The following is a 22,933-nucleotide window of genomic DNA, read 5'->3' as shown; positions in this document are numbered from 1 at the left end:
TGACACCATACTTTTATAAACGCGTGTAAGTGGGTTTATTGTGTAATAATAAACGAGTCGGCTCCTTAAAAAGGAAAGCAGCTCCGCGGTTTGAATCCAGGCACGTACGTCGTGTTTCAGCGTCATGTTCCAGCAGACGGTGGTTCCGTTCAGGCTTCCCCTCCTCCCACTGTGAATCAGGACCCGGTCCGTGTGACGGACGCTGATACGGCTCCGTGAGCGTTTCTCCTCAGAGCCATTAAGCAGTCAGCCGTCGTGTCCTTCTAAATGGGTCGGAGGAATCCAAGCACATGCTCCAGGGTTATTTTGGTTTGGTGCTTTTGCAGCTCGCCGGCTTCAAAATGGTTTTGTACGAGTCAGGTCTTTGTTGTCAGTCAGATATTTGTGAGCTCATCATGCGTTTGAGCCGGATCAACACCTTCCTGGAACACGCCTCACTAAAGCCGCTCCTTCCTCCGCTTTGAGTGCTAATGAGCCCGGCGTGCTGGCGTCGGGCTCGCGGCGCTGACGCTGGGCGGCGGCGTGGTCGGTCCCGGCACCAGCAGCCGCTTCCACTGGGCTGAGTCCACTGCGGTGCAGCCCGTGGAGAGACGGGCTCGGCTGGTGGTCAGATGATGGATCACTCAGGAAGCTCCACTGATGACTCATCTCCTCGCTCTTTGTCACAGATTTGAACATTGGCCAGAGCATTGATTAAATCGGGCTCTTTGGCGAACGCAGTGACACTTTGCAGCGTCCTTCATGCGAGCAGCTCTTTAACTTCGCTTGTTTTCACAGCTTGCATCGCAAGAAATTAGCATATAATCACTCAGGCGCCGTTGGAGGAACTTGTGCCGTAAAGCAATTACACAGCACATACACCTGAATTCACTGGGGCAGAGATTGATGTGTGGCCCAGCTGTCGTCCTCTAACACAAACATTAACGCTGACAGTGATCATGAGAAGGAGCCGCACACGTTACTGCCTGGTTCTAAAGAGAGGAAGCAGCAACATGGTGCAACATGCAGGACTCAAACAGTGTCTCTGTTTGGCTTCCACCTTTAAGGACATTGATGACGCGTGTACATTCAACATGCTCCTGTCGCTCATCTGATCTGATGTGATCTGATCTGATGTGATCTGATCTGATCTGATCTGATGTGATCTGATGTGATGTGATGTGATCTGATGTGATCTGATGTGATCTGATGTGATCTGATGTGATGTGATCTGATGTGATCTGATGTGATCTGATGTGATCTGATGTGATCTTGTTGTAAATTCCCACCTTGCTGAAGGTGCCTTAAACGATCCCTTCTCACACTTTGCTTTCTTGCTTATTGAGCCATTTTCAAGGTCACGGTATTTGCTTAGTTGCCATGGCGACGGGTCAAATCAACTCAGCGACTTCTCCTCGGCGTTGAGCTTAAAAATTAAGCCAGAAAGTTAATTTGTGAGCTTGAAAAGGGTTGGATGTGTGCAGTTGTGCTTGCGTGTCATGGTTTGCGGCCTCGGAGCTGGAACCGGCGGCTCATCGTCTGGAACGCGAAGCCTTTCACAGAGCCGGGTTTCCCTGTTCACAGCCTGCTCTGTGCTGAACTTTAGCCCAGTTACACGTCAGCGACTAGTTGACCTGAGCGCCAGCGCTGCTAATGTTTGCCGCTGCCTTGTGCTGTAGATGGGATTTGAACTGAACCTGCTGCTTAAACTCGTGTCGCGAGGCCTCCTTCCCTCTTTATTTACCGGCAGAGACCTGACTCCAGGATGCGCTTGGTTTCTTTCTCCTGCCTGATTTTCATTCAGCGAGACGCGCTCCTCACTGGGAGCTTCCCAGTGTGACTACATGCTTTTAATGTGGCCTGCTGCACTAAGTAATGGAGGTTAAAGCTGCACGCCGCTCATCACTTAACGTTCCACTTAAGTCATAAACACCCGGTCTCCAGCGCTGCCGCTTGCAGCCAAGAGGAACACACACAATGCAACTGACCCCAGTTCAGGCGACGGATGGAAGACGCTTTTATTAGTTCATCAGTCTAATCAGAAGGTTGCAGCTTCCAGATGTGAACTAGAAGCACGTGATCAGACTGACAGTAGCGCTCCTATGTAAAGCCGCCTGCCTGAATGCTATGGGTCTGTTTTTGTGCCTGGTTCAGTCCTAAATCACGTGAGGCAGATATGTTTTTTCAGGGGAAATTGAAATAAGCCCTCGGCTCCACAGACGTTTAATCTGCGAGTTCGTGGTACAGTCTGTGTCCCTGTAGGACACGGCCTCTGCGACGAGGCGAGGAAATACCACGAGCACCGCTGTCTGACCTTTCAAAGCAGAAGGAGGGCGGTCGCCTCAGAGTGACGTCCCAGCTCCGGGCACTGGACGGGTCTGCATTTACAGACAACTCGGGGTCAGTCCCATTTTTCTCGAGGTCTCGGAGGCAAAGCGGATGAGGACTTGGAATTGAGAGCAACCGTCTCAATTCCCATGAGAGCTTTAGTGAAATGGACTCACCTACAGAGATGTGGCCGGACCTGAAGTCCCCCATATACAGTTAACTGCTGGGCTACTTTTACACAGCTCTATTAAAAAGTGCTTAATGGAAACCACCGAGCCATAACAGGAAAATTATTTCTGAGGGCACACCTCCATGCATGCAGACTTATTATTAACCCCACTGACCTGTATCCAATTTAAGCCAAAGGAATTCGAGTGTGATGGTCTTGTTTTACGCACAGGCGATATACACAAACAGGTTTATTAATATCTGGTTCCCCCAGCTACACCCACGTTGTTCACTGCAACACACCCGCATGCTGAATTAGAGATCGAACCAAACGGGCAGTTAACACAACAAATATTTAAGTATCAAGCTCAGAAGCACAGAGCTCCAGTTGTCGAACTGTCCCTGAACGTCACACTGACCCTTCAAGCTGCTGCCTCACAAACAGCATCCATGCAAATTTATCAAGTGCATCAAAACTAAATGAGACTGTGGAGCTTTAGCAGATTTAGGAAACCTGGTGTAAAATATTCAGATCAAGCTTTTAAATATTTATCTGTAAATCGAAGAATGAATGTTTGTGAAATCTTACTCCTGTCGAACCTGTTTGTGTTTATTGAGGTATAAACACCTTCGGAGCTTCTTCCTGTATGTTTCATTTGCTTGTAGCTGCATATGTTTTGACCAGAGCTGAAAACACTGAGGAGCCTGAAGGTCCTCTGTTCTGCTCCAATCAGAATACATTTCCATGTAAACGTTGGCTTTGAACCTCTTGTCTGGTCGTGGGCTGATCTAGAGGAGCGTTTGATGAGGGAAAGTGCTGGTCTGGAGGTTACGCTGTGGAGCCACGGCGATTCAGCTCCGCAGTTTTCTGCCTGGATTCGTTGCTCACAGCAGCTCAATGCACAGACGCCTGAAGAGGATGCAGCAGTACTGACGTTCGCTTCTCCACCGTTTGCACAGACTTGGCCGCACCAATAACTCGTTACACATCTGTAACATGTGCCTGGACAACATCCTCACACCTACAGCTGGACACACACAGGCACAAACGCGCACACGCACACACACACACACGCACACACACACACACATGCACAACCGCACACACACATACACACACACACACGCACATGAACATACACACACACACATGCACAAACGCACACACACATACACACACACACACACACACACACACACACACACATGCACGCACGCACACACACACACGCACACACACATACACACACACACACATGCACAAACGCACACACACACACACACACACACACACACACACACATGCACACACACACACATACACAAACGCACACAAACACACACACACATACACACACACACACATGCACAACCGCACACACACATACACACACACACACGCACATGCACGCACGCACGCGCCCACACACACACGCACACACACACACGCACACACACACATACATACACACACACACACACATACATACACGCACACACACACACACATACATACACGCACACACGCACACACACACACACACACACACACACACACACACACACACACACACACACACACACACACACACACACACACACACACACACTCAGCTGGCTGCTTTGCCTAATTAAACTTTCATTGCTGGTGCTCTCGGTGCCTTTCAACATGACCTATAGCAGCTCCAACTTTTACTGCGTGTGTTCTCAGTTACTCGGGAGCCTCTGATATTTTACACTCAGCCGGTTAAAAATAAAACCAGACCAAACTTTTCAATGAGCAAATCTATTGAAATGGATGATTTCATGGTGAGAGTGCGTTTTGAGACATGAAGATGTTTCAGGTTAAAACAAGCTGTGGTTTTCTGAACTGGATGGACGATGAGGGATCCACTAAAACACTTACATTTCCAGACAAACAATCTGCCTTTTGCTCTTCTTCTTCCCACTTTGGGTGTTTTTGCTGCAGTCATTTCTTCTTCATTGAAACGGAGCATTGCCTCCTTTACATGCGTCAGCCCATTAACACCAGTTGACACCTGAGGCCAAAGCTTCCTGTGCCCCAGCTTCAGTTACAGGCTCACGTCCTCCTGCTCCAGAGTTATTTATCATCTGGCTAAATCGGATTCATGCGCTGGGAGATGATGTATCTGGGCATATGCAGGCTGGGGTATTGATCGGGCTTTGGCGTTAAAAGTGCCAGGAGACATTGTCAGCGTGGAGTTATGAGATAATGACAAATGGCCAAAGCAGGTTCAGGCAGATTCTTCTTCAGTTCTGGCTCTGATCCGGTGGCACCGGAGTCGAGGCTTTCAGTCGACCCTGTGAGAACAGGACCCCTTCTGTTCCACACTTTATGTGCAGCGGGTTCGAGGTGTGACTCAGCTGATGTGGAGGTCAGGAACTCCCAGTGGTTCTAACCCAGTGTTTGCTGTGTTAATTCTGTGTGATCGTGCTTTAATGGGAAGAAGAAGAAGTACAGTCACTGTAACAGAAGCAAATAATGACGCGTAACCGAGCGCTTGGTGTCTCTGTTTGTGCACAGGTGAACGCGTCCTGGAGCCCTCAGTCCTGCCTGGAGTGCAGCTGCCGCGGCCACGTGGCCGCCTGCGCACCGACCCGCTGCCCCGACCCCCAGTGCGACTTCCAGAGGGTGAGGCCTCACACACACAGCTGATTCACACAGCACGCGTTTTAATGGAGGCTGACCAACCGCGGCGCCACCGACACTAATACCACCAGCTAGCATGCTAGCAGTTCAGGTTTTAAAAGATCAGCACAACATTTTAAATTCAATCTTGTTTCTTTCTTTCAATAACAAAATATTGTCACGTTACTTACTGTATAAGTGCATTTAAATAAGTAGCTTCACTACAACATAACGGTTAGCTAGCTAACATTAGCTACTGTATCTACTGTGGAAGGTGGGTTTAGCCATACATTTTAATTTTTTTAGTCTTAAATGCTAAGCTAACTAATGACCAAAGCAATACTGTGAGCTAAGGTCGTAGCTACGATTAGCTCGGCTCGACGCACGTCTCAGGTTAGCTTGTATTTCAGTTGGTTCGCTTTGCGTTAGCATCACAAACATCCTTAACTTCAGCCAAAGGCATAAATAAAAACTTAATGGCCGACAGGTGCATCTAAAGAAAGAAAGAAACAGAGAGGAACGTGCTCCTACGACGACTCGCCTCGTCTGAATTCTCTTCATGGCTTCTTGTTAAATGCTGCAATTCTGATCCTGGTGAAGACCGGCGTCAGCGGCTAATGAATCGCACGCTGCTGCTCCGTCCATCAGATACAGTGAAGATGCTGTGCTCTTTCTACCTCATCAACACTAACAGGACAAACAGGCTTTTCATCCTCTGCTTATGAAACGCTCTTCTTTTTACATTATCCATAAAATCCCTTTTCTGAACATGAATGCCTTAATATGCCTTTGAATTAATGATCTACCACAGACGTGACTTATGTAGCTGTGATTTAATAGTGAAATCGGCACACACAGGTTCTATATGCACAGAAACATACATGTTAATAATGAAAGGATATTTGACTGATAAATGAAGTCAGCTAAATTCAAATGGGATCCAACTGCAAATCTATCAATTCTCTGATGATTTAATTTGATGTAACAGACTGAGGATGAAGGCATTTAGATTATTAATGCTAGAACAAGTGGCTGTAATATTGTAATCAAGTAATCTACTATTTTCAAAGTGGTGATTAATGATTTGCCAGAGGTTTGTTTGTGGTGAAGCACTACCTGCTGCACCTGCTTCCACCTGTGTCATTTAATAATCTCATTAGTTTAATCATTTAATGTTTCGGTTTCCAGTCATCTGCTGGTTCACATGGATTTTGTCTCCTGCTGATTCATGCTGCTTCAATTTATTTGGCACTAGAGATTCTATGGACCCATTCTCCCGTCTCACTCACACTGCATTTCTCTCTTTCTTTTCTATTTCCCGTCATTTGTATTCACAAATAATGGCTGCCTGAACTATTTGCTGGCTCTGTGCCTGGTTCTTCCTCGCTCACTTCCCTCCACACATTGGACTTACAGCGTGTGCATGATGAATTTGTATTGTAATGTGCATTGTGATACTTTGCCTGTGATTGCATCGTGTTCTGCATCCTGTGCCTGCTCCATAGAGTGGTCATAAATTCATTATTGTCCCCTTTGTGTTGGTAGAGTCATGTTGGTTAATGTCTATGAAAATGGAAACTGACAGGTTTGGTATTTGCACCAAATAAATCATTTTCTCCTTCTGCCTCTCTATTTGTATTGTGTTTGTGTTTTCCCAGCTTCACGGCGTGTGATGTATTGATGTGTGTGTCTGTGTGCAGGGCGAACGCTTGAGGATTCCTGCCAACAAGTGCTGTCCAGAATGCGTGTCTGCGTCCCAGGGCTCCTGCTATTATGAAGGGCTTGTTTATGGAGTAAGTGAATGTTCCGTTCTTTCCTCTTGTAATTGTAATTTTGTAATTTTTTATTATGTTGTATAGTGTTGTTTTTTTGATGTAAAATATTGCAAATTGTAGTTATTGAGGACTGAATCAAGCCAGGATCAAAGGCTGCTTTTACAGATCCTCCTCTCACTACAACACAATCATTTTCTTGTTCCATGAAGAGGCTGCAGCTTAATGAGCTGCTCATTGTGACATACACAGGCTCCGAGACGGATTTTTCTGGCTGGGTTTGCACAGCCTGACACCTCCCACTGGTCCCGCTTCTGTGCTGAAGTGGCACTTAAAGTGGCACTTTACACAGATCTGAATAAGCATCGGAGGTTCGGTTACTGCAGCTGAAAGGCCCTGAAGATTTACCTGCTGCTGCTCTTTGGAAACTCTTGGGGAAAAATGCGCATTTCTTCTGGTAGCTGTCGAAGGAAGGATGTTTTTGTAATTTGACAGTGGAGGATTCAAATCAAACAGTAACCGAAGTCGCCTGCTGATGTGAGAGTATTGTTTCATTTCCAGCTGACGTGGCTGAAGAAATCACACACAAAGTGTCTACATGCTAAAACCATAAAAAGCTTAATTGTTTGTCACAAAAACTCTCCACAGTGAAAAGTCGTTTAGACCAGTGCACAATTAAAGCTCAGGCTAATGATACACATCATGCAGGGCAGAGAAGGCTTGAATGCAGGTTTCACAGCCTCAGAAGAGGAGTCAGGTCCTCACCTCATGGTTCTGACTGCAGGCAGATGTCTCACTCAGGCTGAAAGCACAATCTGAACATATCCACAATTGGATCTAGGTCTAATTGACACCCCACAGATGTCAGTGATATAAACTCAGTTCAGTATGAGTCCAGTTCTGTCAATCAGTGTGGAAGCGTCCCAGTGGGTTTAGAGCAGAAAACATCGGCCCCACGAAGAAGGAGGATCCAGGAAGATCACCAGCGCGTTTGTGGCTTCGCAGCTGAGCCGGCAGTCGAACTAAGCAAACAGCTCATAGCATTAGTGCGGTCTTCTCATCATAACGCACACACACACACACACACACACACACACACACACACACACACACACACACACACACACACACACACACACACACACACACACACACACACACACACACGCCTTCCTGTGTTCTCCTGATTTCTCTGTTTGTCCTCTCATTGTGTTTCCACAGCATGACAGCCAGTGGAGTCCGTCACCATGTTCAGTGTGTGTTTGCTCCAGAGGGAGCGTGTCCTGTAAAGACCTGCCCTGCCCCCCTCTCAGCTGTCCTGAGGATCAGACCCCGTTTACTCCAGCTGGAGAGTGCTGCCCCAAGTGTGGCCACAGTGGAGGTGAGGGAGTATGAGCCTCTGTGATGCAGCCTTCACAAAGAGCCTCTGTTTAATCTAATCACTTCATCTAATTCAATTCTAACATATAATAATCAACACAAGAATTCCCATTTTCATTCCTGGAGATAGACAATATAGAAAGCAAAACGCAACAGTGAATGCAAAAGTGTGATGGAACAGATTTGCTGAATAAATCATGACGGACGTGACGGATGTGACTTACTCATCCCCTGAAGCTTCTGCTGAACATCAGAGCTGAGCTCTGAGTCGACTGTAGAGCTCCTTAAATTAATAATAAACTGAACAAACGCAAATGTCTTAGTTTCTTTATGTTCTAAGCTGTGAGATTCGACTGAGCACCGATACTGTCGTCATCTTGAAATCTAGTATCACTAAATCAGCCAACTCCTAATATCTGCTTGATGTAAATGGACATATCGTAATGGCTCCTAATGGCAAATACATAGTTTCAAACGTTGTTACGGAGCTCAACACAAGACGCTTTGAGCTTCCTGTCACTCAGACGCAAACGTTGTGTTCATGAAGCCAGATCTCAAATAAAGGAATCAGCAAAGTCGAGTGGACGGCTTGGTGGGACGTCACACGAGACATAAAGAAGCTCTTATTATTTCAGAGCAACAGGAGCAGAACAGAAATGTCAACCTGGAACCCAGTGATGAGAGTTTAGCGAGAGAATCCTTGTTAAGTGGCTCCACTAATTACTGTGTGTGTGCGTGTGTGTGTGTGTGTGCGTGCGTGTGTGTGTGTGTGTGTGTGTGTGTGTGTGTGTGTGCGTGTGTGTGTGTGTGTGTGTGTGCGTGTGTGTGTGTGCGTGTGTGTGTGTATATGTGTGCGTGTGCGTGCATGTGCGTGCGTATCTGTGTGCGTGCGTGTGTGTGTGCGTGTGTGTGTGTGCGTGTGTGTGTGTGTGCGTGTGTGTGTGTATATGTGTGCGTGTGCGTGCATGTGCGTGCGTGTCTGTGTGTGTGCGTGCGTGTCTGTGTGTGTGCGTGTGTGCGTGCGTGCCTGTATATGTGCGTGTCTGTGTGCGTGCGTGCCTGTATATGTGCGTGCGTGTCCGTGCGTGTGTGCGTGTCTGTGTGTGCGTGTGTGCGTGCGTGCCTGTATATGTGCGTGTCTGTGTGTGTGCGTGCCTGTATATGTGCGTGTCTGTGTGCGTGCTGTGTGGTGATGTGCGTGCGTGTCGTGTGTGCGTGTCTGTGTGTGTGCGTGTGTGCGTGCGTGCCTGTTTATGTGTGTGTCTGTGTGTGTGTCAGACTCTTGCTCCTGGCAGGACGCTGTGTACACACACGGTGCCGAGTGGAAGCCCAGCCTCTGCTCCAGATGTGTGTGCACCAACGGGGAAGCCCAGTGTTGGGTGGCAGAGTGTGCGCCAGTGGCCTGTCAGCCGGTGAGTGTGTGGACACGGCATCCTGCTGCACTGTGGAGACAGACCCCACGCGTCCCCGTATCTGTTTCAACCCGTTTCTCGTCTCAGCAGGAGAACCTGGTCATCCAGCCCGGCCAGTGCTGCCCTCGCTGTGTGTCCAACCCCTGTCTGTCAGCCGGGACGCAGCACCAGGTAGGAGCCCTTTGTGTAGCTGTGTGCGTCCACCTCCAGTCCTTTGCACAGCCAGAGTGTGTGTTTATCCTCTCTCTGTGTTCTCTACGGCTCATGACTTGTCACATTTCACCCTGTCTTTGTGTTGGATTGCTTTTTGCGATGACAAGGACGTTTTGCCACTCGCGTCTGTGTTTGCGGTGTATTTGTGTTTTGATATTGAGATGAAAGCAGCCGGAGCCCCCCCCCCCCCCTTCTCCTGTCTGAGCTGCACCACCTCATCCGCTGCGTTCACGTATACACTCCGCAGGCTCAGGAGATTATCCTTTGATCATGGAGTTTTTTGTCTGCTGAGACTCACACACATGCCTACACACACAACTCATTCATGTTTACATCCACGTTGCTTCAGAAGTGTGATTTCAGGGACATCTTCATTTGTGATTTATTACAGGGAATAAATTATGTTGCATTGCTTCACTTCTCAAATACACAAGCTAGTCGGTGCAAGCGAGGTCTCACACGAGCTTTAAATGGAAACACATCATGACATCAGCATGTGTTCCAGCTCCATCACTTCATGGTTTTCAGATTTGAGAATGTGAGGAACACGTGGTCTCAGTCAAAGTATAACCTGTGTGGGTGTGACTTTGTTTATCGGGTAAATACTTACCGTGACTGTTTTTGAGGGTTAGTGGTGATGGGTCAGGATGATTTATAGCCTCAGTGAGTGAAACATACAGAAGATGGGAAAGGAGATGGCTTCACTCAGTTTAAATATTCCAGTAAATGTGTGAATATTTCATGTTGGTGAGCGAAGCAGAAGAAGAAGCATTTTATCCACATTAAAGATGTTCAGTCACTCACAGGCTGATTTATATATAAACATTTCTACAGGTACGTTGGGCTTCACAGACTTTTGATCCCTTTAATGTTAGATCAGGGAAAATATCATCCTTTTGGTGAAAGAGAAAATTATTTAAATTCCGGTGGCTTCTCTGTATTTAATTGAGTAGTTTAAGATGAAAGAGAAAGGGAGTACAATTTATTGTGACAGCTGAAGGAAGTTGACCCCAAATGAAACTGGATTATAAATTGAAGGCACCGCCGTCAACCACAGTTTGGTTCAGTTTCTCCACCTTAACACAGGAGATTGATGCAGAAAAGTTTGATTCAGGATCAATCTGAATTAAAGTACTTTAGAAAAATTCTACTTTTGCCTACGATTAAATATTGTAACCTTTCAGAGCCGGCCCATTATTGCTGTGACTCAGGGGTTTGGTGGGTCACGTCCAGGTAATGAGCAGCAGGCGTTGTGACATTTGGGCCGTGCTTCTGCTCCGTTTGTTCTGTGTCTCGGCAGCACGGCGAGCGCTGGCAGAAGAACATCTGCACCACATGTGTGTGTGACCGGGGTCAGTCCAGGTGCCACACTCACACCTGCCCGCCGCTCACCTGCGAGAAGGTAGGCGCTGCACTCTGCTGTGTGTTTAATACAGAACCCCCCACCTGCTGAAACCGTGCAGGGATGTTTAGGCATGCGACACACTGTCTGACACAGAGCACTCACTCTCTGGCTTTTAATTCCTAATTGTATGCAAATCTCAGCTTGCAGCTTCTTCTCTGTGCTGGAAGGCTCCAGGTCGTAACAGAGAAGCACAATCCAGACACATGCCGTAGAGCAGCAGTGACAGAAGACCTGAATTAATAACCCAAAACTGCAAAGTAATTGTTGAAGCACAGTTACGATACAGCAGTAAATCATACACGCTGCCTTTGACACGAAACGCGTGGAAATGTCTCAAATACTCTTTGAATGATCAAAGACCTGGATCACCAAGCAGTCCTTGGGGCTGAAATGTTCCTTGAGCCAGAATGTGTCAGACTGGAGCAGAATTATTTCCTAACGTGTGTGACCCAGTACATTCAGCAAATAAGCTGCAGCAGTGCAGCCGCTCACTGTGTCTGACTGGAGGCGAGGACCTGAGTGAAGTTGTGAGGCTCCGCCTGCTCATTCTGCTTGGAAATCACATCCAGTCAAATGAGTTACAGGGAATCAGCCTCAATAAGAAACTGTCCTGGGATTTTAACAGCAGCAGGTTTTACTCCTGTTGCTGTGAACTTTTTCTCCAAACTTCTATGTATTTATAGAAAACCTATTAAAATGCTGCTGAGGAAGTGAAAGCGTCCCAGAGGAGACGAACACAGCTACCTGCTCTGTAGACGCAACAGTGGTGACACACACTGGATTTAACCTAAGTGTGCGGAGGCTTCTTAATAATGTAGCACACGCCCCGTTCTGCTGACACAAACACTGCCTTTACAAAGCTCTTGGATTTAGCTCCTCTGGTCTGGGGCCGTTTCCGGGCCTTCATTAGTCCGGCGCTTGTTCCCTGCAGGGCCAGAGCAAAGTGAAGCGGCCTGGACAGTGCTGTGACGAATGCGCCGCTGCCAAGGGAAGCTGCCTGTACGAGGGCGCGGTGCGCTACCACGGGGACATGTGGAACGGGACGGGCTGCGAGTTCTGCAGCTGCAGCCGCGGTCAGGTGGTCTGTCAGTGGGCCGAGTGCGGCCGCGTCCAGTGCCCACAGGTGAGTGTGAGGGAAGTCTGCGGGTTCTGTCCGGGTCCAGCAGCCTCCCACGCCGCACAGCTCGAGTCTGAAGTGACAGTTGTCCATGGTCTGTGTTTGACCTCTGTTCCTACTTCAAACGCCGCTGTGTGATGTTAGTCTCTTTGCAGGTGAGAGCGATTCTACATCCTCCATCAGCCAAACACTGAGATCCCAGTGTCCACAGGCGATGCTCTAAAAACTACGATATTGTGCAAAACTCAATCATCCCAGTAATGCAACTTAAAAGATGAAACTAATATGAGATAGACTCATTACGTGCAAAACTAAGCTGTGATTTGTCATGAATGGGATTAGAATAAAATACTGAATCTTTTTAACAATATTTTTGAGATTGAGATTGAGATTGTGGATTTGGGGTTTTCATGAGCTGTAAACCATAATAATCTATGACAAATCACAGCTTGAACTTTGTTGCTTTGTATGTAATGAGTCTATCTCATATATTAGCCTCACCTTTTTTCAGATATTCAAATTTTAGTATCACCTGTTAATGCCAGAGATGAACATGATGTTGAGTTGACTGTTCACAGCCTGTAGGATGTTGCGGTTTTGTGACTCAGCAGAGTTTGGGATCGTTACCAGCTGCTCCCATCGTTAGCGTTACCCCCCAGAATGAGCCACGGTGGACTCAACAGACAAAAGCTGTATCTAAAGTTGATCATATTGCTGTAATATCGCTGCCACAGCCACATTAATCATGATGTATGGTCCTAATTACAGCTGGTAAGTGTCATTAAGTGTAAGTAACATGATTGGCGTTTGTCCAGCTGTGAATGAGGCAAGGTCACTGCTCCAGGAAGACCAGAGCGCCATCGTTTCCACCCTTTGTGTGAAAAAATAATTAAGTCAGGGTTATGGATTTAATGACGCGGGTCAGTCGACAGGAAAAGGCACCGGGGTCCAGTTACGATGACTGATAACAGGAGAGTTCTCTGCTACCACTGTTCCTCAAGCCGCCACCTGCTCTGTGACTGAGGTGTTTTATCATCTGTCACTGATGCTCAGTGAAGCAGGAGACAAACGCCTCCTCTATGACCTCATCATGATGTCATGGGACAGACCAAGTGGGACTGGGTTCAATATTTATTATTTATGTGTTGTAGCTCTTTGTTAGTATTAAATAAAAACGAACGTGAGCCATGCTATACGTTGTGGGTCCTGGTGGCTCTTTTCTCCTGTCCTATCAGGCTCAACACTAACTAATCCAATGCTTTTCTAGGGGTCTGAGCTGGTTCATCTGCCTGGGAAGTGCTGCCCTGAGTGCTCATCTGTCAAACCTCCCTGTTCCTTTGAGGGGAAATTCTATAAGGTACAGTACGCAAGTCACCGATCGTAGTATCACAGGAGAAATCGAAAGCATGACAGTGGCTTCAAAAACACAATATACATAATATATATTGAAACGTCTATAGTCTCACTACAGAAGCTACTAAACAAACTAATACTATTAAACTGAATATGAATATCTAACTATTACTGAGCATTGAAGGAGGAGGGGTCACAGTAAATGTGGGTTTTTGGACAACACTATCAAATAACTCAGGCTGTGTAGCCTCTAACAAGAAGCTCTTGTTATTCTGACCCATATCTTCCAGCGTGTCATCTACTTCATTATTCATAGACCAGTCCTGGAAACCCAGAATGCAAAAGCTTTAATTTTTTACATTTTCAGCCAGTGGGAAAGCGCTTGAAAAGCTTGTAGATGGTCAGCAGCAGATAGAGAGAGAGAGGGAGAGCTTTTTGCTTCTCAGCTTTTACTTTCGTGTAAAGTCATGAATAAGTGAGTTTTCCTGCTGAAAGGTTGCAGCAGCAGGTGTCTGATGATTAGAAGTTAAATTCCTGGAGAGAAGAGGCAGTAATGACAATCAGGAGCTTAGGTCAGGAGGATGGTAGCAGCCCACACTAAACACAAACCCTGATTCCATCCTGCTAACCTTTGCTTTTACATCTTTGTGTTTGGATTTAACAGCAGGATGAAACTGTGAGGCACATTTAGCCGTGTGACTGATGACACGTGACTGTTGTTCTGCTTTTCGCATCGTCTCTGCGCTCCAACAAACCCTTGCCCTGCGTTTGTCCTCTCCTCCTCCAGGACCTGGCCCGCTGGGCTGACAGTAGCTGCAGGGAGTGTGAATGCCGTAATGCCCAGGTGACTTGTTATGTGCGTTCCTGTCCCACCTGCCCGCCAGGCACCTTGGCCGTCACCCAGGAGGGTCGATGCTGCCCCGAGTGCAGCCAAGGTACGTTCCTGGCTGCCAAACTGTGTGTAGATGAGAATGAATGTACGCTGTCGGACCGGTACCGTTACCTCCTGCTGGACGCGCTCCGGCCTCCCTGGACAGAATATGAGGAGGAGGAGGGAGGGTACCATGGACCAGCCTGCGTACTTTACTTTTCACAGGGAAGAGAATGAACTATTTTACCTCAGATGCTCTCAGCATCCTTCCTCCAGACGTAAACCTGTGTAGTCCTCATTAGGAGACTGTTTCACATGTGCCTGACAACCAGAAGCCACCTCCCACATGTCCTTGTGCAGGAGGACCGTCGAGCATAGAGTCTGACCTTCATGTATTACTGCTTTAACCTCCAGTTAAATGATGTCTGATTGCAGGTAATTGAAGCTGTAAGTGTTTCTTTGTGAAAGCCCATCTTCAGTTTCTATTAAGTTTTACACACTAGCCTTTATTTTCAGCTTGAATACTGTTGGAGACGCTTCAGTCATCATTATCTGCTTTCCGTTGTGCAGTTGAAACCCAGCAGATAGTCTCATTTCCTTGCTTCTCCCCAGCCCTCGTTGCACCTTCCTCCGTTTGTCTTGGACAGATGCTCTGCAGTTTAAACGTCTTATTTAAATGTATGAGGACTGAATAACTGCGGCTGGACGACGGTTCAGTCCGTGTCTCTGCTCTCATTTTCTGTTTGTGTCTCATCTGGAATCTAAATCGTCCTGGTGAACATCAGATTAGCACGTTTTAAATGTATTATCCTGAAGAAGCCTCCTGTACCGGCTGAGATCTGAGATTCAAATCTCATGTTTATTTGAGCATATTAAAAAAAGTTGTCAGTGTTTTAGTTTTGGCTCTTCAGACGCCAGTTTGTTCTTTTTTCCAGCTGTTTTGCTGTCGCTTTACTGGCTTTGATGCAATTAATTTAGTGTGAGAAAATATAATCAAAGGATTACCAACACTTGAGTAGAGAAAAAGGCAGAAGGCTGTGAATTTATCAGCGATATCTCAGACGGGATGTGCAGCGCTGTGAGGCAGTGTTTCTTTTTCTTGGATGATGTCGTCCAGGAATCTCTTTAATCTTTAGCTTTTCCTTGAGGCCTGTCTCAAGCAGGCACTGCCTGAAGTGCTGTTGATGGGATCCTAATGAACATGAGTCTGTGAAGAATGAAACTTGAAGAAATCATTTCTTGAAACTGGAAACACCTCAGTGACTCTAGGTTCCCACGTTCACCTCAGCCACAGTAATAGACCGTCTCCTGCCTCATCCTGTAGATACTGTACATGTGAGAGTCAAACAGAGTCTGTGTAAACACCGTGATTTAAGTGGATAAGACCTAACTCAGCTGTTTTATCCTGACACAAATGGGGAAAATTTGCTTTGTGCTTAAAAATAGAATCACTGGGAAAAAAATCTCTGCTTCGGCCGCGTCCTTCCTCCGACTCCAAGTCTGTTGCTGAACCCATTAATCATTAGTGTCTGTTGGCCCAGAGTGCAGCACCGTCTCCTGTTATTGGACGGTTCACACTCCAGAACAATAACCAGGAGTGGAGCTGAGTTCAGGTCCCAGGAGAACGGCTGTAGATGTGAGCGTCTTACTGCAGGTTCACATACAGGCGTGGACAGAGTCGTTGGTTGTGTTGAAGGCAGGACAAACACACAACGCTCGTAACAACATCAACTCCAGCTTTTTGCCTGTGTCTGTCCGATGCTACGATCCCTGCACCGGGGTCGTCTCTGTGCCTAAGCTGCATGTTTTTTATAAGAATTGCATGTCTTCAGTCAGATACAGTAAGTCTGTTTACTACTACTTTAACTGTCAGCTTGGTTCAGGAAGGAAGTTTGTTAAGTACTGCCTCTTCTACTGCATCGTCTAATTAACGGCATGATTCCGGATCCACACAGTTCTTGCAGTGAGGCACACGGTGCCTTAATCCTTTCAGCTCATTCTTTTTGACAGAACAAACGACATTTGACTCCTCTAACGATGCTGCTTGACAGTAACGGGACATTACGTTGTATTACTTGTCTGATTCCACCTCTGCATCTGTTGCTTCCACGACACTCTAATCATGGCTGTAGTTTTAATGTGTGCTTGAGGGATTCTGGCTTGTGGGGAGTCAAAGTGCAGTGTGTCTGCATCTCTTCGTGTGAACTATAATCGTCCATGTCTGTCCCATGAACAAGAACTGTTAATTAACGGGTGGAGTTTTGTATTGAAACGTACTCAAACGCTCTGTTTGCTGAAGGAGATGGCTGCAGCATCGAGGCTGGTGTAAAACTGTCACAGACAGAGAGCGACCCTGTGTTTGCTGGTTTCTCATCCTCCTTCCAGCGTCTAACGTTTGCAGCTCTCACTTATTTCCTCTAAATAAAGCCAAGGTCAATGGTGGGAGTTAGTGGCAGATGGAAAGAAATGAATAGTGAGGGGTGACAGTATTTGACCTCATGTCCTTATTGACCGTGAAGGTCACAGTTTCATCTTGCTCATGTTCTTTTTGGTTTCTTCTTTCTTTCTTCCACGTTTCCTCCTCATAACGTCTCTTCTCATCACCTTTTCTTCTCTTTTTCTGTTCCTTCTGCCGTCGTCACATTAATCCTGTTTCTACAAGCAGCCGCCACTTTATTTGCTCGCTACATCCATGTAATGAATGAAGCAGTCACTGCACAATCAAGAGCAAGCAGCCAGTCTCACCGTTTGACGAGTGGCCGTCCAGGTCTGTCGTTGTCTTCCTGGTGTCAGATGCTCGAAACACCGGCGATTCTGTAAAAGCTAGATGAAATCAATCAAATCCAGGCAGACACAGACAAGGCAGGTTGACTTATAGGAGCAGTTACAGTCAGTAGTAACAAATTAGAGCAGAACCGTCGGGGGCCGAGTGTGAGCAGAGAAAGCACTTGCAGGGAGACACTGTGGATGCTGTGGACGAAGTGGACGCAGGACGCTGTGGACGCTGTGGACGCTGTGGACGCTGTGGACGCTGTGGAGGCTGTGGACGCTGTGAACACTGTGAACACTGTGGACGCATGACACTGTGGATGATGTGGAGGCAGGACGCTGTGGGTGTCCACAGCATCGCTGTCCACGCTGTGGACGCTGTGGACGCTGTGGACGGAGGAAGCTGTGGACGCTGTGGACACATGACGCTGTGGACACATGACGCTGTGGACGCTGTGGACACATGACGCTGTGGACGCTGTGGACACATGACGCTGTGGACGGAGGAAGCTGTGGACGCTGTGGACACATGACGCTGTGGACACATAACGCTGTGGACGCTGTGGACACATGACGCTGTGGACACATGACGCTGTGGACGCTGTGGACGGAGAAAGCTGTGGATGCTGTGGACGCTGTGGACGCATGACGCTGTGGACACATGACGCTGTGGACGCTGTGGACACATGACGCTGTGGACACATGACGCTGTGGACGCTGTGGACGGAGAAAGCTGTGGATGCTGTGGACGCTGTGGACGCATGACGCTGTGGACGAAGTGGACGCAGGACGCTGTGGACGCTGTGGAGGCTGTGGACGCTGTGAACACTGTGGACGCATGACACTGTGGATGATGTGGAGGCAGGACGCTGTGGGTGTCCACAGCATCGCTGTCCACGCTGTGGACGCTGTGGACGCTGTGGACGCATGGCGCAGTGGACGCTGTGGACGGAGGAAGCTGTGGATGCTGTGGACGCTGTGGACACATGACGCTGTGGACACATGACGCTGTGGACACATGACGCTGTGGACGCTGTGGACACATGACGCTGTGGACACATGACGCTGTGGACGCATGACGCTGTGGACACATGACGCTGTGGACGCTGTGGACGGAGAAAGCTGTGGACGCATGATGCTGTGGACGGAGGAAGCTGTGGACGGAGAAAGCTGTGGACGCTGTGGACGGAGAAAGCTGTGGATGCTGTGGACGAAGTGGACGCAGGACGCTGTGGACGCTGTGGACGGTGTGGACGGTGTGGACGGTGTGGAGGCTGTGGACGCTGTGGACGCATGACACTGTGGATGATGTGGAGGCAGGACGCTGTGGGTGTCCACAGCATCGCTGTCCACGCTGTGGACGCTGTGGACACATGACGCTGTGGACACATGACGCTGTGGACACATGACGCTGTGGACGCTGTGGACACATGACGCTGTGGACGCTGTGGACACATGACGCTGTGGACGCTGTGGACGCTGTGGACACATGACGCTGTGGACACATGACGCTGTGGACGCTGTGGACACATGACGCTGTGGACGCATGACGCTGTGGACGCTGTGGACGGAGAAAGCTGTGGATGCTGTGGACGCTGTGGACGCATGACGCTGTGGACGGAGGAAGCTGTGGACGGAGAAAGCTGTGGACGCATGACGCTGTTGACGCTGTGGACGCTGTGGTCACTCACTCGCAGCAGCAGCAGCAGTGGCAGCGGCTAATCTACTGCCACTGTCACCGTCCAACTTTCGAAGCAAATGTGCTGGAAAGACTTTGATAAAAAATGTGTTTTGTGTGCGCGTCTGCGTGCGTGCGTGTAATTGTGTGGTTTAAATCCGTCTGCCTTCGCCAATTGAAATTTTGCGTGGAGCCAAATGTGTTCGATTGAATGCGTATGACGTGGGGTGAGGTTCCTCGGAGGTCTGTGACATTCAGGGAGCAGCTGTAGAAGGACCCGTACAGTGAGTGCTTGTGCTCTTCTCCAGTCCAGTGCCGCGCTGACTGCTCGTCCTGCTCGGGGGCTCCGGAGCGCTGCGACGGCTGCAGGGACCCCGCGGCCGTCCTGCACCGCGGCCGCTGCGTCGCCGCGTGTCCACCCGGCTTCTTCGCCGAGGGCCGAGTCTGTGCAGGTACGAGAGGAGCGCCTGAAGCGCTGACCTCCTGGTTCTGGTTCTGACCCGCACGCGTCTGTGTTTTGCAGCCTGCCAGCCGTCCTGCGCCGCCTGTTCCAGCAGGTGGACGTGTGAGTCCTGTGGTTCCCAGCAGCCGCTGCTCAGCGCCGCTACCGGCCGGTGCCTGGCGGCCTGTCCTCCCGGCTTCTACCGGCACCAGAACACACACTGCCGCCGTGAGTACGCCCTCCTTTGGCTCAGATTCAACCGGTGACAGCCGTGGGGATTCATCCGTCCACAATCCGTCCTTTCCTCCAACAAAACGACACCCGCATCTTTCAGGCAGTGCTCAGTTCAGACAAAGCAGCAAACAGGCCCCTAATACATGGGTGCATGCGGTGAGTGGGCAGGAGGTTAGACTAAGTCTGATAAAGTGACTGGGAGCAGCAGCAGCTCAACGTGCTCCCAGCTCATAGAGATAATGGTGGTTTTGTTTTTTCCAGCATGTGGGCTCGTATCAACCAGTCACTGTCTCCCTGACAGCACTGACTGGACGTTTTTAGAAGCAGATAGTATTTCAAATTTAAATAGGTTCGTTTCTTTATAATTTACATTTCACCAAATGCGCCTCTGCTTTCTTTCTGGGTACAGTCGTTCAAAAGAACATCGTGAAAACCAATTAGCACCAGGGAATTGATTCAGAATTGAAAATTAAATTGACCTTAAAATTGCAGACTCTTAATTTGGCTTTTTCAAAGTTTTCAGTTTCATTGTTACTTCACTCAGCCGACGCTGACAACTGCTGTGTTATGCTGCTCTTTTTCCTGTCAATCAGTTCACACCCACAGGAAGAAAATTAAAGTCTCTGCCTGGAAAAAAACTGTGTTCATGGTCCGGGTCCTGGCAAAGCATGAATATTAAAAGCAAAAAGAAATTTTAATTCATCATAAAACAATTGAAGAAATTGAAACGTGTATTGTCCACTGTTCCACTGTCAGCCGACAGTATGAACTAATGCAGAGGAGATTCTCCACCTTTCAGGTCAGTGAGCATTAAACTACGGGCAGCCATGTTTTATGTCATAGGAGAAATGAGAGACATTCATAGCATGTCATGACTCTGTCTTGCTCTTTGATCCACATCATGAAGTAACAGGTTTTGTTCCTGGGTCCTTGCGTGATCCCGGCTCATCCCAGGATTATCCTGGCTGATGCTGTGTAGTCTGTTGTGAGTATTAGTCTGCTTGTTTAGATGGTGAATGTAAATGTAAGAGGCTGGAGGGTTTAACCACTCAAGTAATTTAGTTACATGCAAATAATTAGAGCCTGAATGCATTAACGCGGTCTTGGTGGTGGAGGAAAGCCTGACGGAGGCTGAGCCCAGTCAACTCAAGGCGCTGGACGAGTTTCCCACCGTAACCAGGCCTGATGCCACCGCCGCCCCCCCGCTTGGTGTGGTGCTCACACGCCTCAGGAAAACCCACTTAATGTACTTATGCCACTGCTGCTGTGGCCTCCTCTGTAGAATTTCTCTCTTATGTACTAATCTAGCATTTAAACTGCTTTAATATTGTAGAAAATGTCATTTTCAAATGACGCCCAGTAAAACCAAGCGAATGCAGTTACGTGAGCGCCTCCGGCCGTGGACTCGTCCCCCGTCTCCCCACTGCTCAGCCCTTAGTTAGCAGGCTGTCTGTTAGCTTCCCACTGGCTTTAATGAGAGCTCAACCTTTTCCTGTCTCCCAGTACTTTTCTCCTGGTGACAAAACTAAAGCGCAGCAGCAGAAAGTGGGACTCGCTGCAGCTGTAACCCTGCGGGTGTTGGGTCAAGGCTGTGTAAGGCCTGGGTGAGCTCTGTGGAGGAAAGTCTGAGGACGGAGTGAGGCACAAACGCACAGCGCAGGAGACGGCAGTAATAACTGTGTGAGGTGTTTGTTTCCTGGCACAGAACCAGGACCACCCAGAGCCCAGGAACTCCTCCTGGAGGCTGTTAAAGCCCCTCATTACTACAGCCTTCGCCCTAATAAGTGGAGGAGATGTTTTCCTCTTCCCTTTTGTTTCTCGTCTTTCTCGTGGCTCTTTGAGTTGGTCACGTTTTGATGTGGTCTGCACTGCATGAATAGACGAGTCACAACGGCAAAGTCAGAAAAGGAGCTGTGACAATACAGTAAATTATAAAGCACAGTCCCATCTATTACACGGCTCCAGAATCAACAGCGTCTGCGTCTGGGCTCAAAGGACTTGTGCCATCTTTGATATTACATAACTTCTAACCCAGATCAGCTCCACAGTAAGTACAGTACACGGACGTTATGTAATGAAGGAACTGTGTCAGAGCCTTTTCCAGAGACACCAACCAGTGTGAGCAGGAGACGGATGTGTTCGTATGTGTTCAACCCACTTTGCTGTGTGTTGAGCTGAGTGTGTTTGTTAGAAACGCGCCGGCAGCTTCATGTGGATCCACGACAGGAGCTGTTTTCTCTCTGTCTCTTACTGGACGGCTTCATGTCCATAACTAAGTAATGTGACCTTTATGGAGCGAGGAGGGAAACCAGTGCTTTCAGCTCAAAGGTCAAAGGTCGTCTGACTCCAGCATGTGGTCAAAGGCACTGAATGGTAAAGTGTGTGCAGTGTTCAGCTGTTTGAGCTCCTTCTGTGATGGTCACAGCTATAGCGACGTCAACAAGAACACTCTCACTATTTCTTTGTCTCTGTTTGCTGACTGTGGGATGAAGTTGGACCTGCTTCCAACCAGCACAGCGAATCCTGTAGTTTAACGAGGAGAAGCAACTGTTTGTGTCGTTGTGGTTGAAGGGAACTGCGTTAGCTTCCTACAGTAGGTGCTATGTTTTTGTAAGTGAGCACGTACTGTAGTGACAAAGCAAAGGCTCGGACGTCTCTGGATCCTCCTGGACAAGCTGGAGTCCAGAGAGAAGCAACTGGGAGGCGACCAGAACACCGGTGGCTTCGGTGTGGTTTACATATTCTGCAGATTTACACTTCCTCTTTCCAGATGTGCTGCCTCGGTTAATTGGCGAATCTTTTCATCCCATCTTGTTTTATCACTAAAGCTTTGAGGGGATGCTGCTGCAGCAGTGCAGCAGCCGCGTGTCCCTGTCGTCCCAGAAGGACGCAGAGTGAAGATTATCCCTCGCACCGTGTGACTGTGCATTCATCTCAGCCTCCCCTGCTTTATGCAGAGTGGGCTTTAGAGGCTTGTTGCCAACTGGCCTGCTAGGATTACATTTGCTGATAACTTTATGCTTCGGGCTGCACAGAGAAATAAATTGCTTTCCAGTGCGGGGCAAGGTAAAGGACGTGTAATCCCCTTGTTGCCTACAACCGCTTTCAAGTGTGTGTGTGTGTGTGAATGCACACAACTTTATTTCCTGTAGGGACAAATTA

General features: G+C 48.2%; 1 protein-coding gene across 1 annotated transcript in view; it reads left to right on the top strand.

Moving 5' to 3' along the window:
- The window catches only part of fras1 (Fraser extracellular matrix complex subunit 1), a 114,032-nt gene that overhangs the window by 20,861 nt on the left and 70,238 nt on the right, over positions 1 to 22,933 (top strand). The window contains 11 exon segments of the mRNA XM_055511642.1: positions 5,021 to 5,128; positions 6,826 to 6,918; positions 8,119 to 8,278; positions 9,556 to 9,689; positions 9,777 to 9,860; positions 11,203 to 11,304; positions 12,239 to 12,430; positions 13,692 to 13,781; positions 14,565 to 14,712; positions 19,404 to 19,547; positions 19,619 to 19,765. Of these exon segments, the coding sequence (XP_055367617.1) occupies positions 5,021 to 5,128; positions 6,826 to 6,918; positions 8,119 to 8,278; positions 9,556 to 9,689; positions 9,777 to 9,860; positions 11,203 to 11,304; positions 12,239 to 12,430; positions 13,692 to 13,781; positions 14,565 to 14,712; positions 19,404 to 19,547; positions 19,619 to 19,765 (1,402 nt within the window).

The sequence above is a fragment of the Betta splendens genome, chromosome 9 (genome assembly GCF_900634795.4).
Source record: "Betta splendens chromosome 9, fBetSpl5.4, whole genome shotgun sequence".
Classification (NCBI taxonomy): Eukaryota; Metazoa; Chordata; class Actinopteri; order Anabantiformes; family Osphronemidae; genus Betta; species Betta splendens.
The sequence above is the reverse complement of the archived record's forward strand: the minus strand, read 5'-3'. Positions and strand labels throughout refer to the sequence as shown.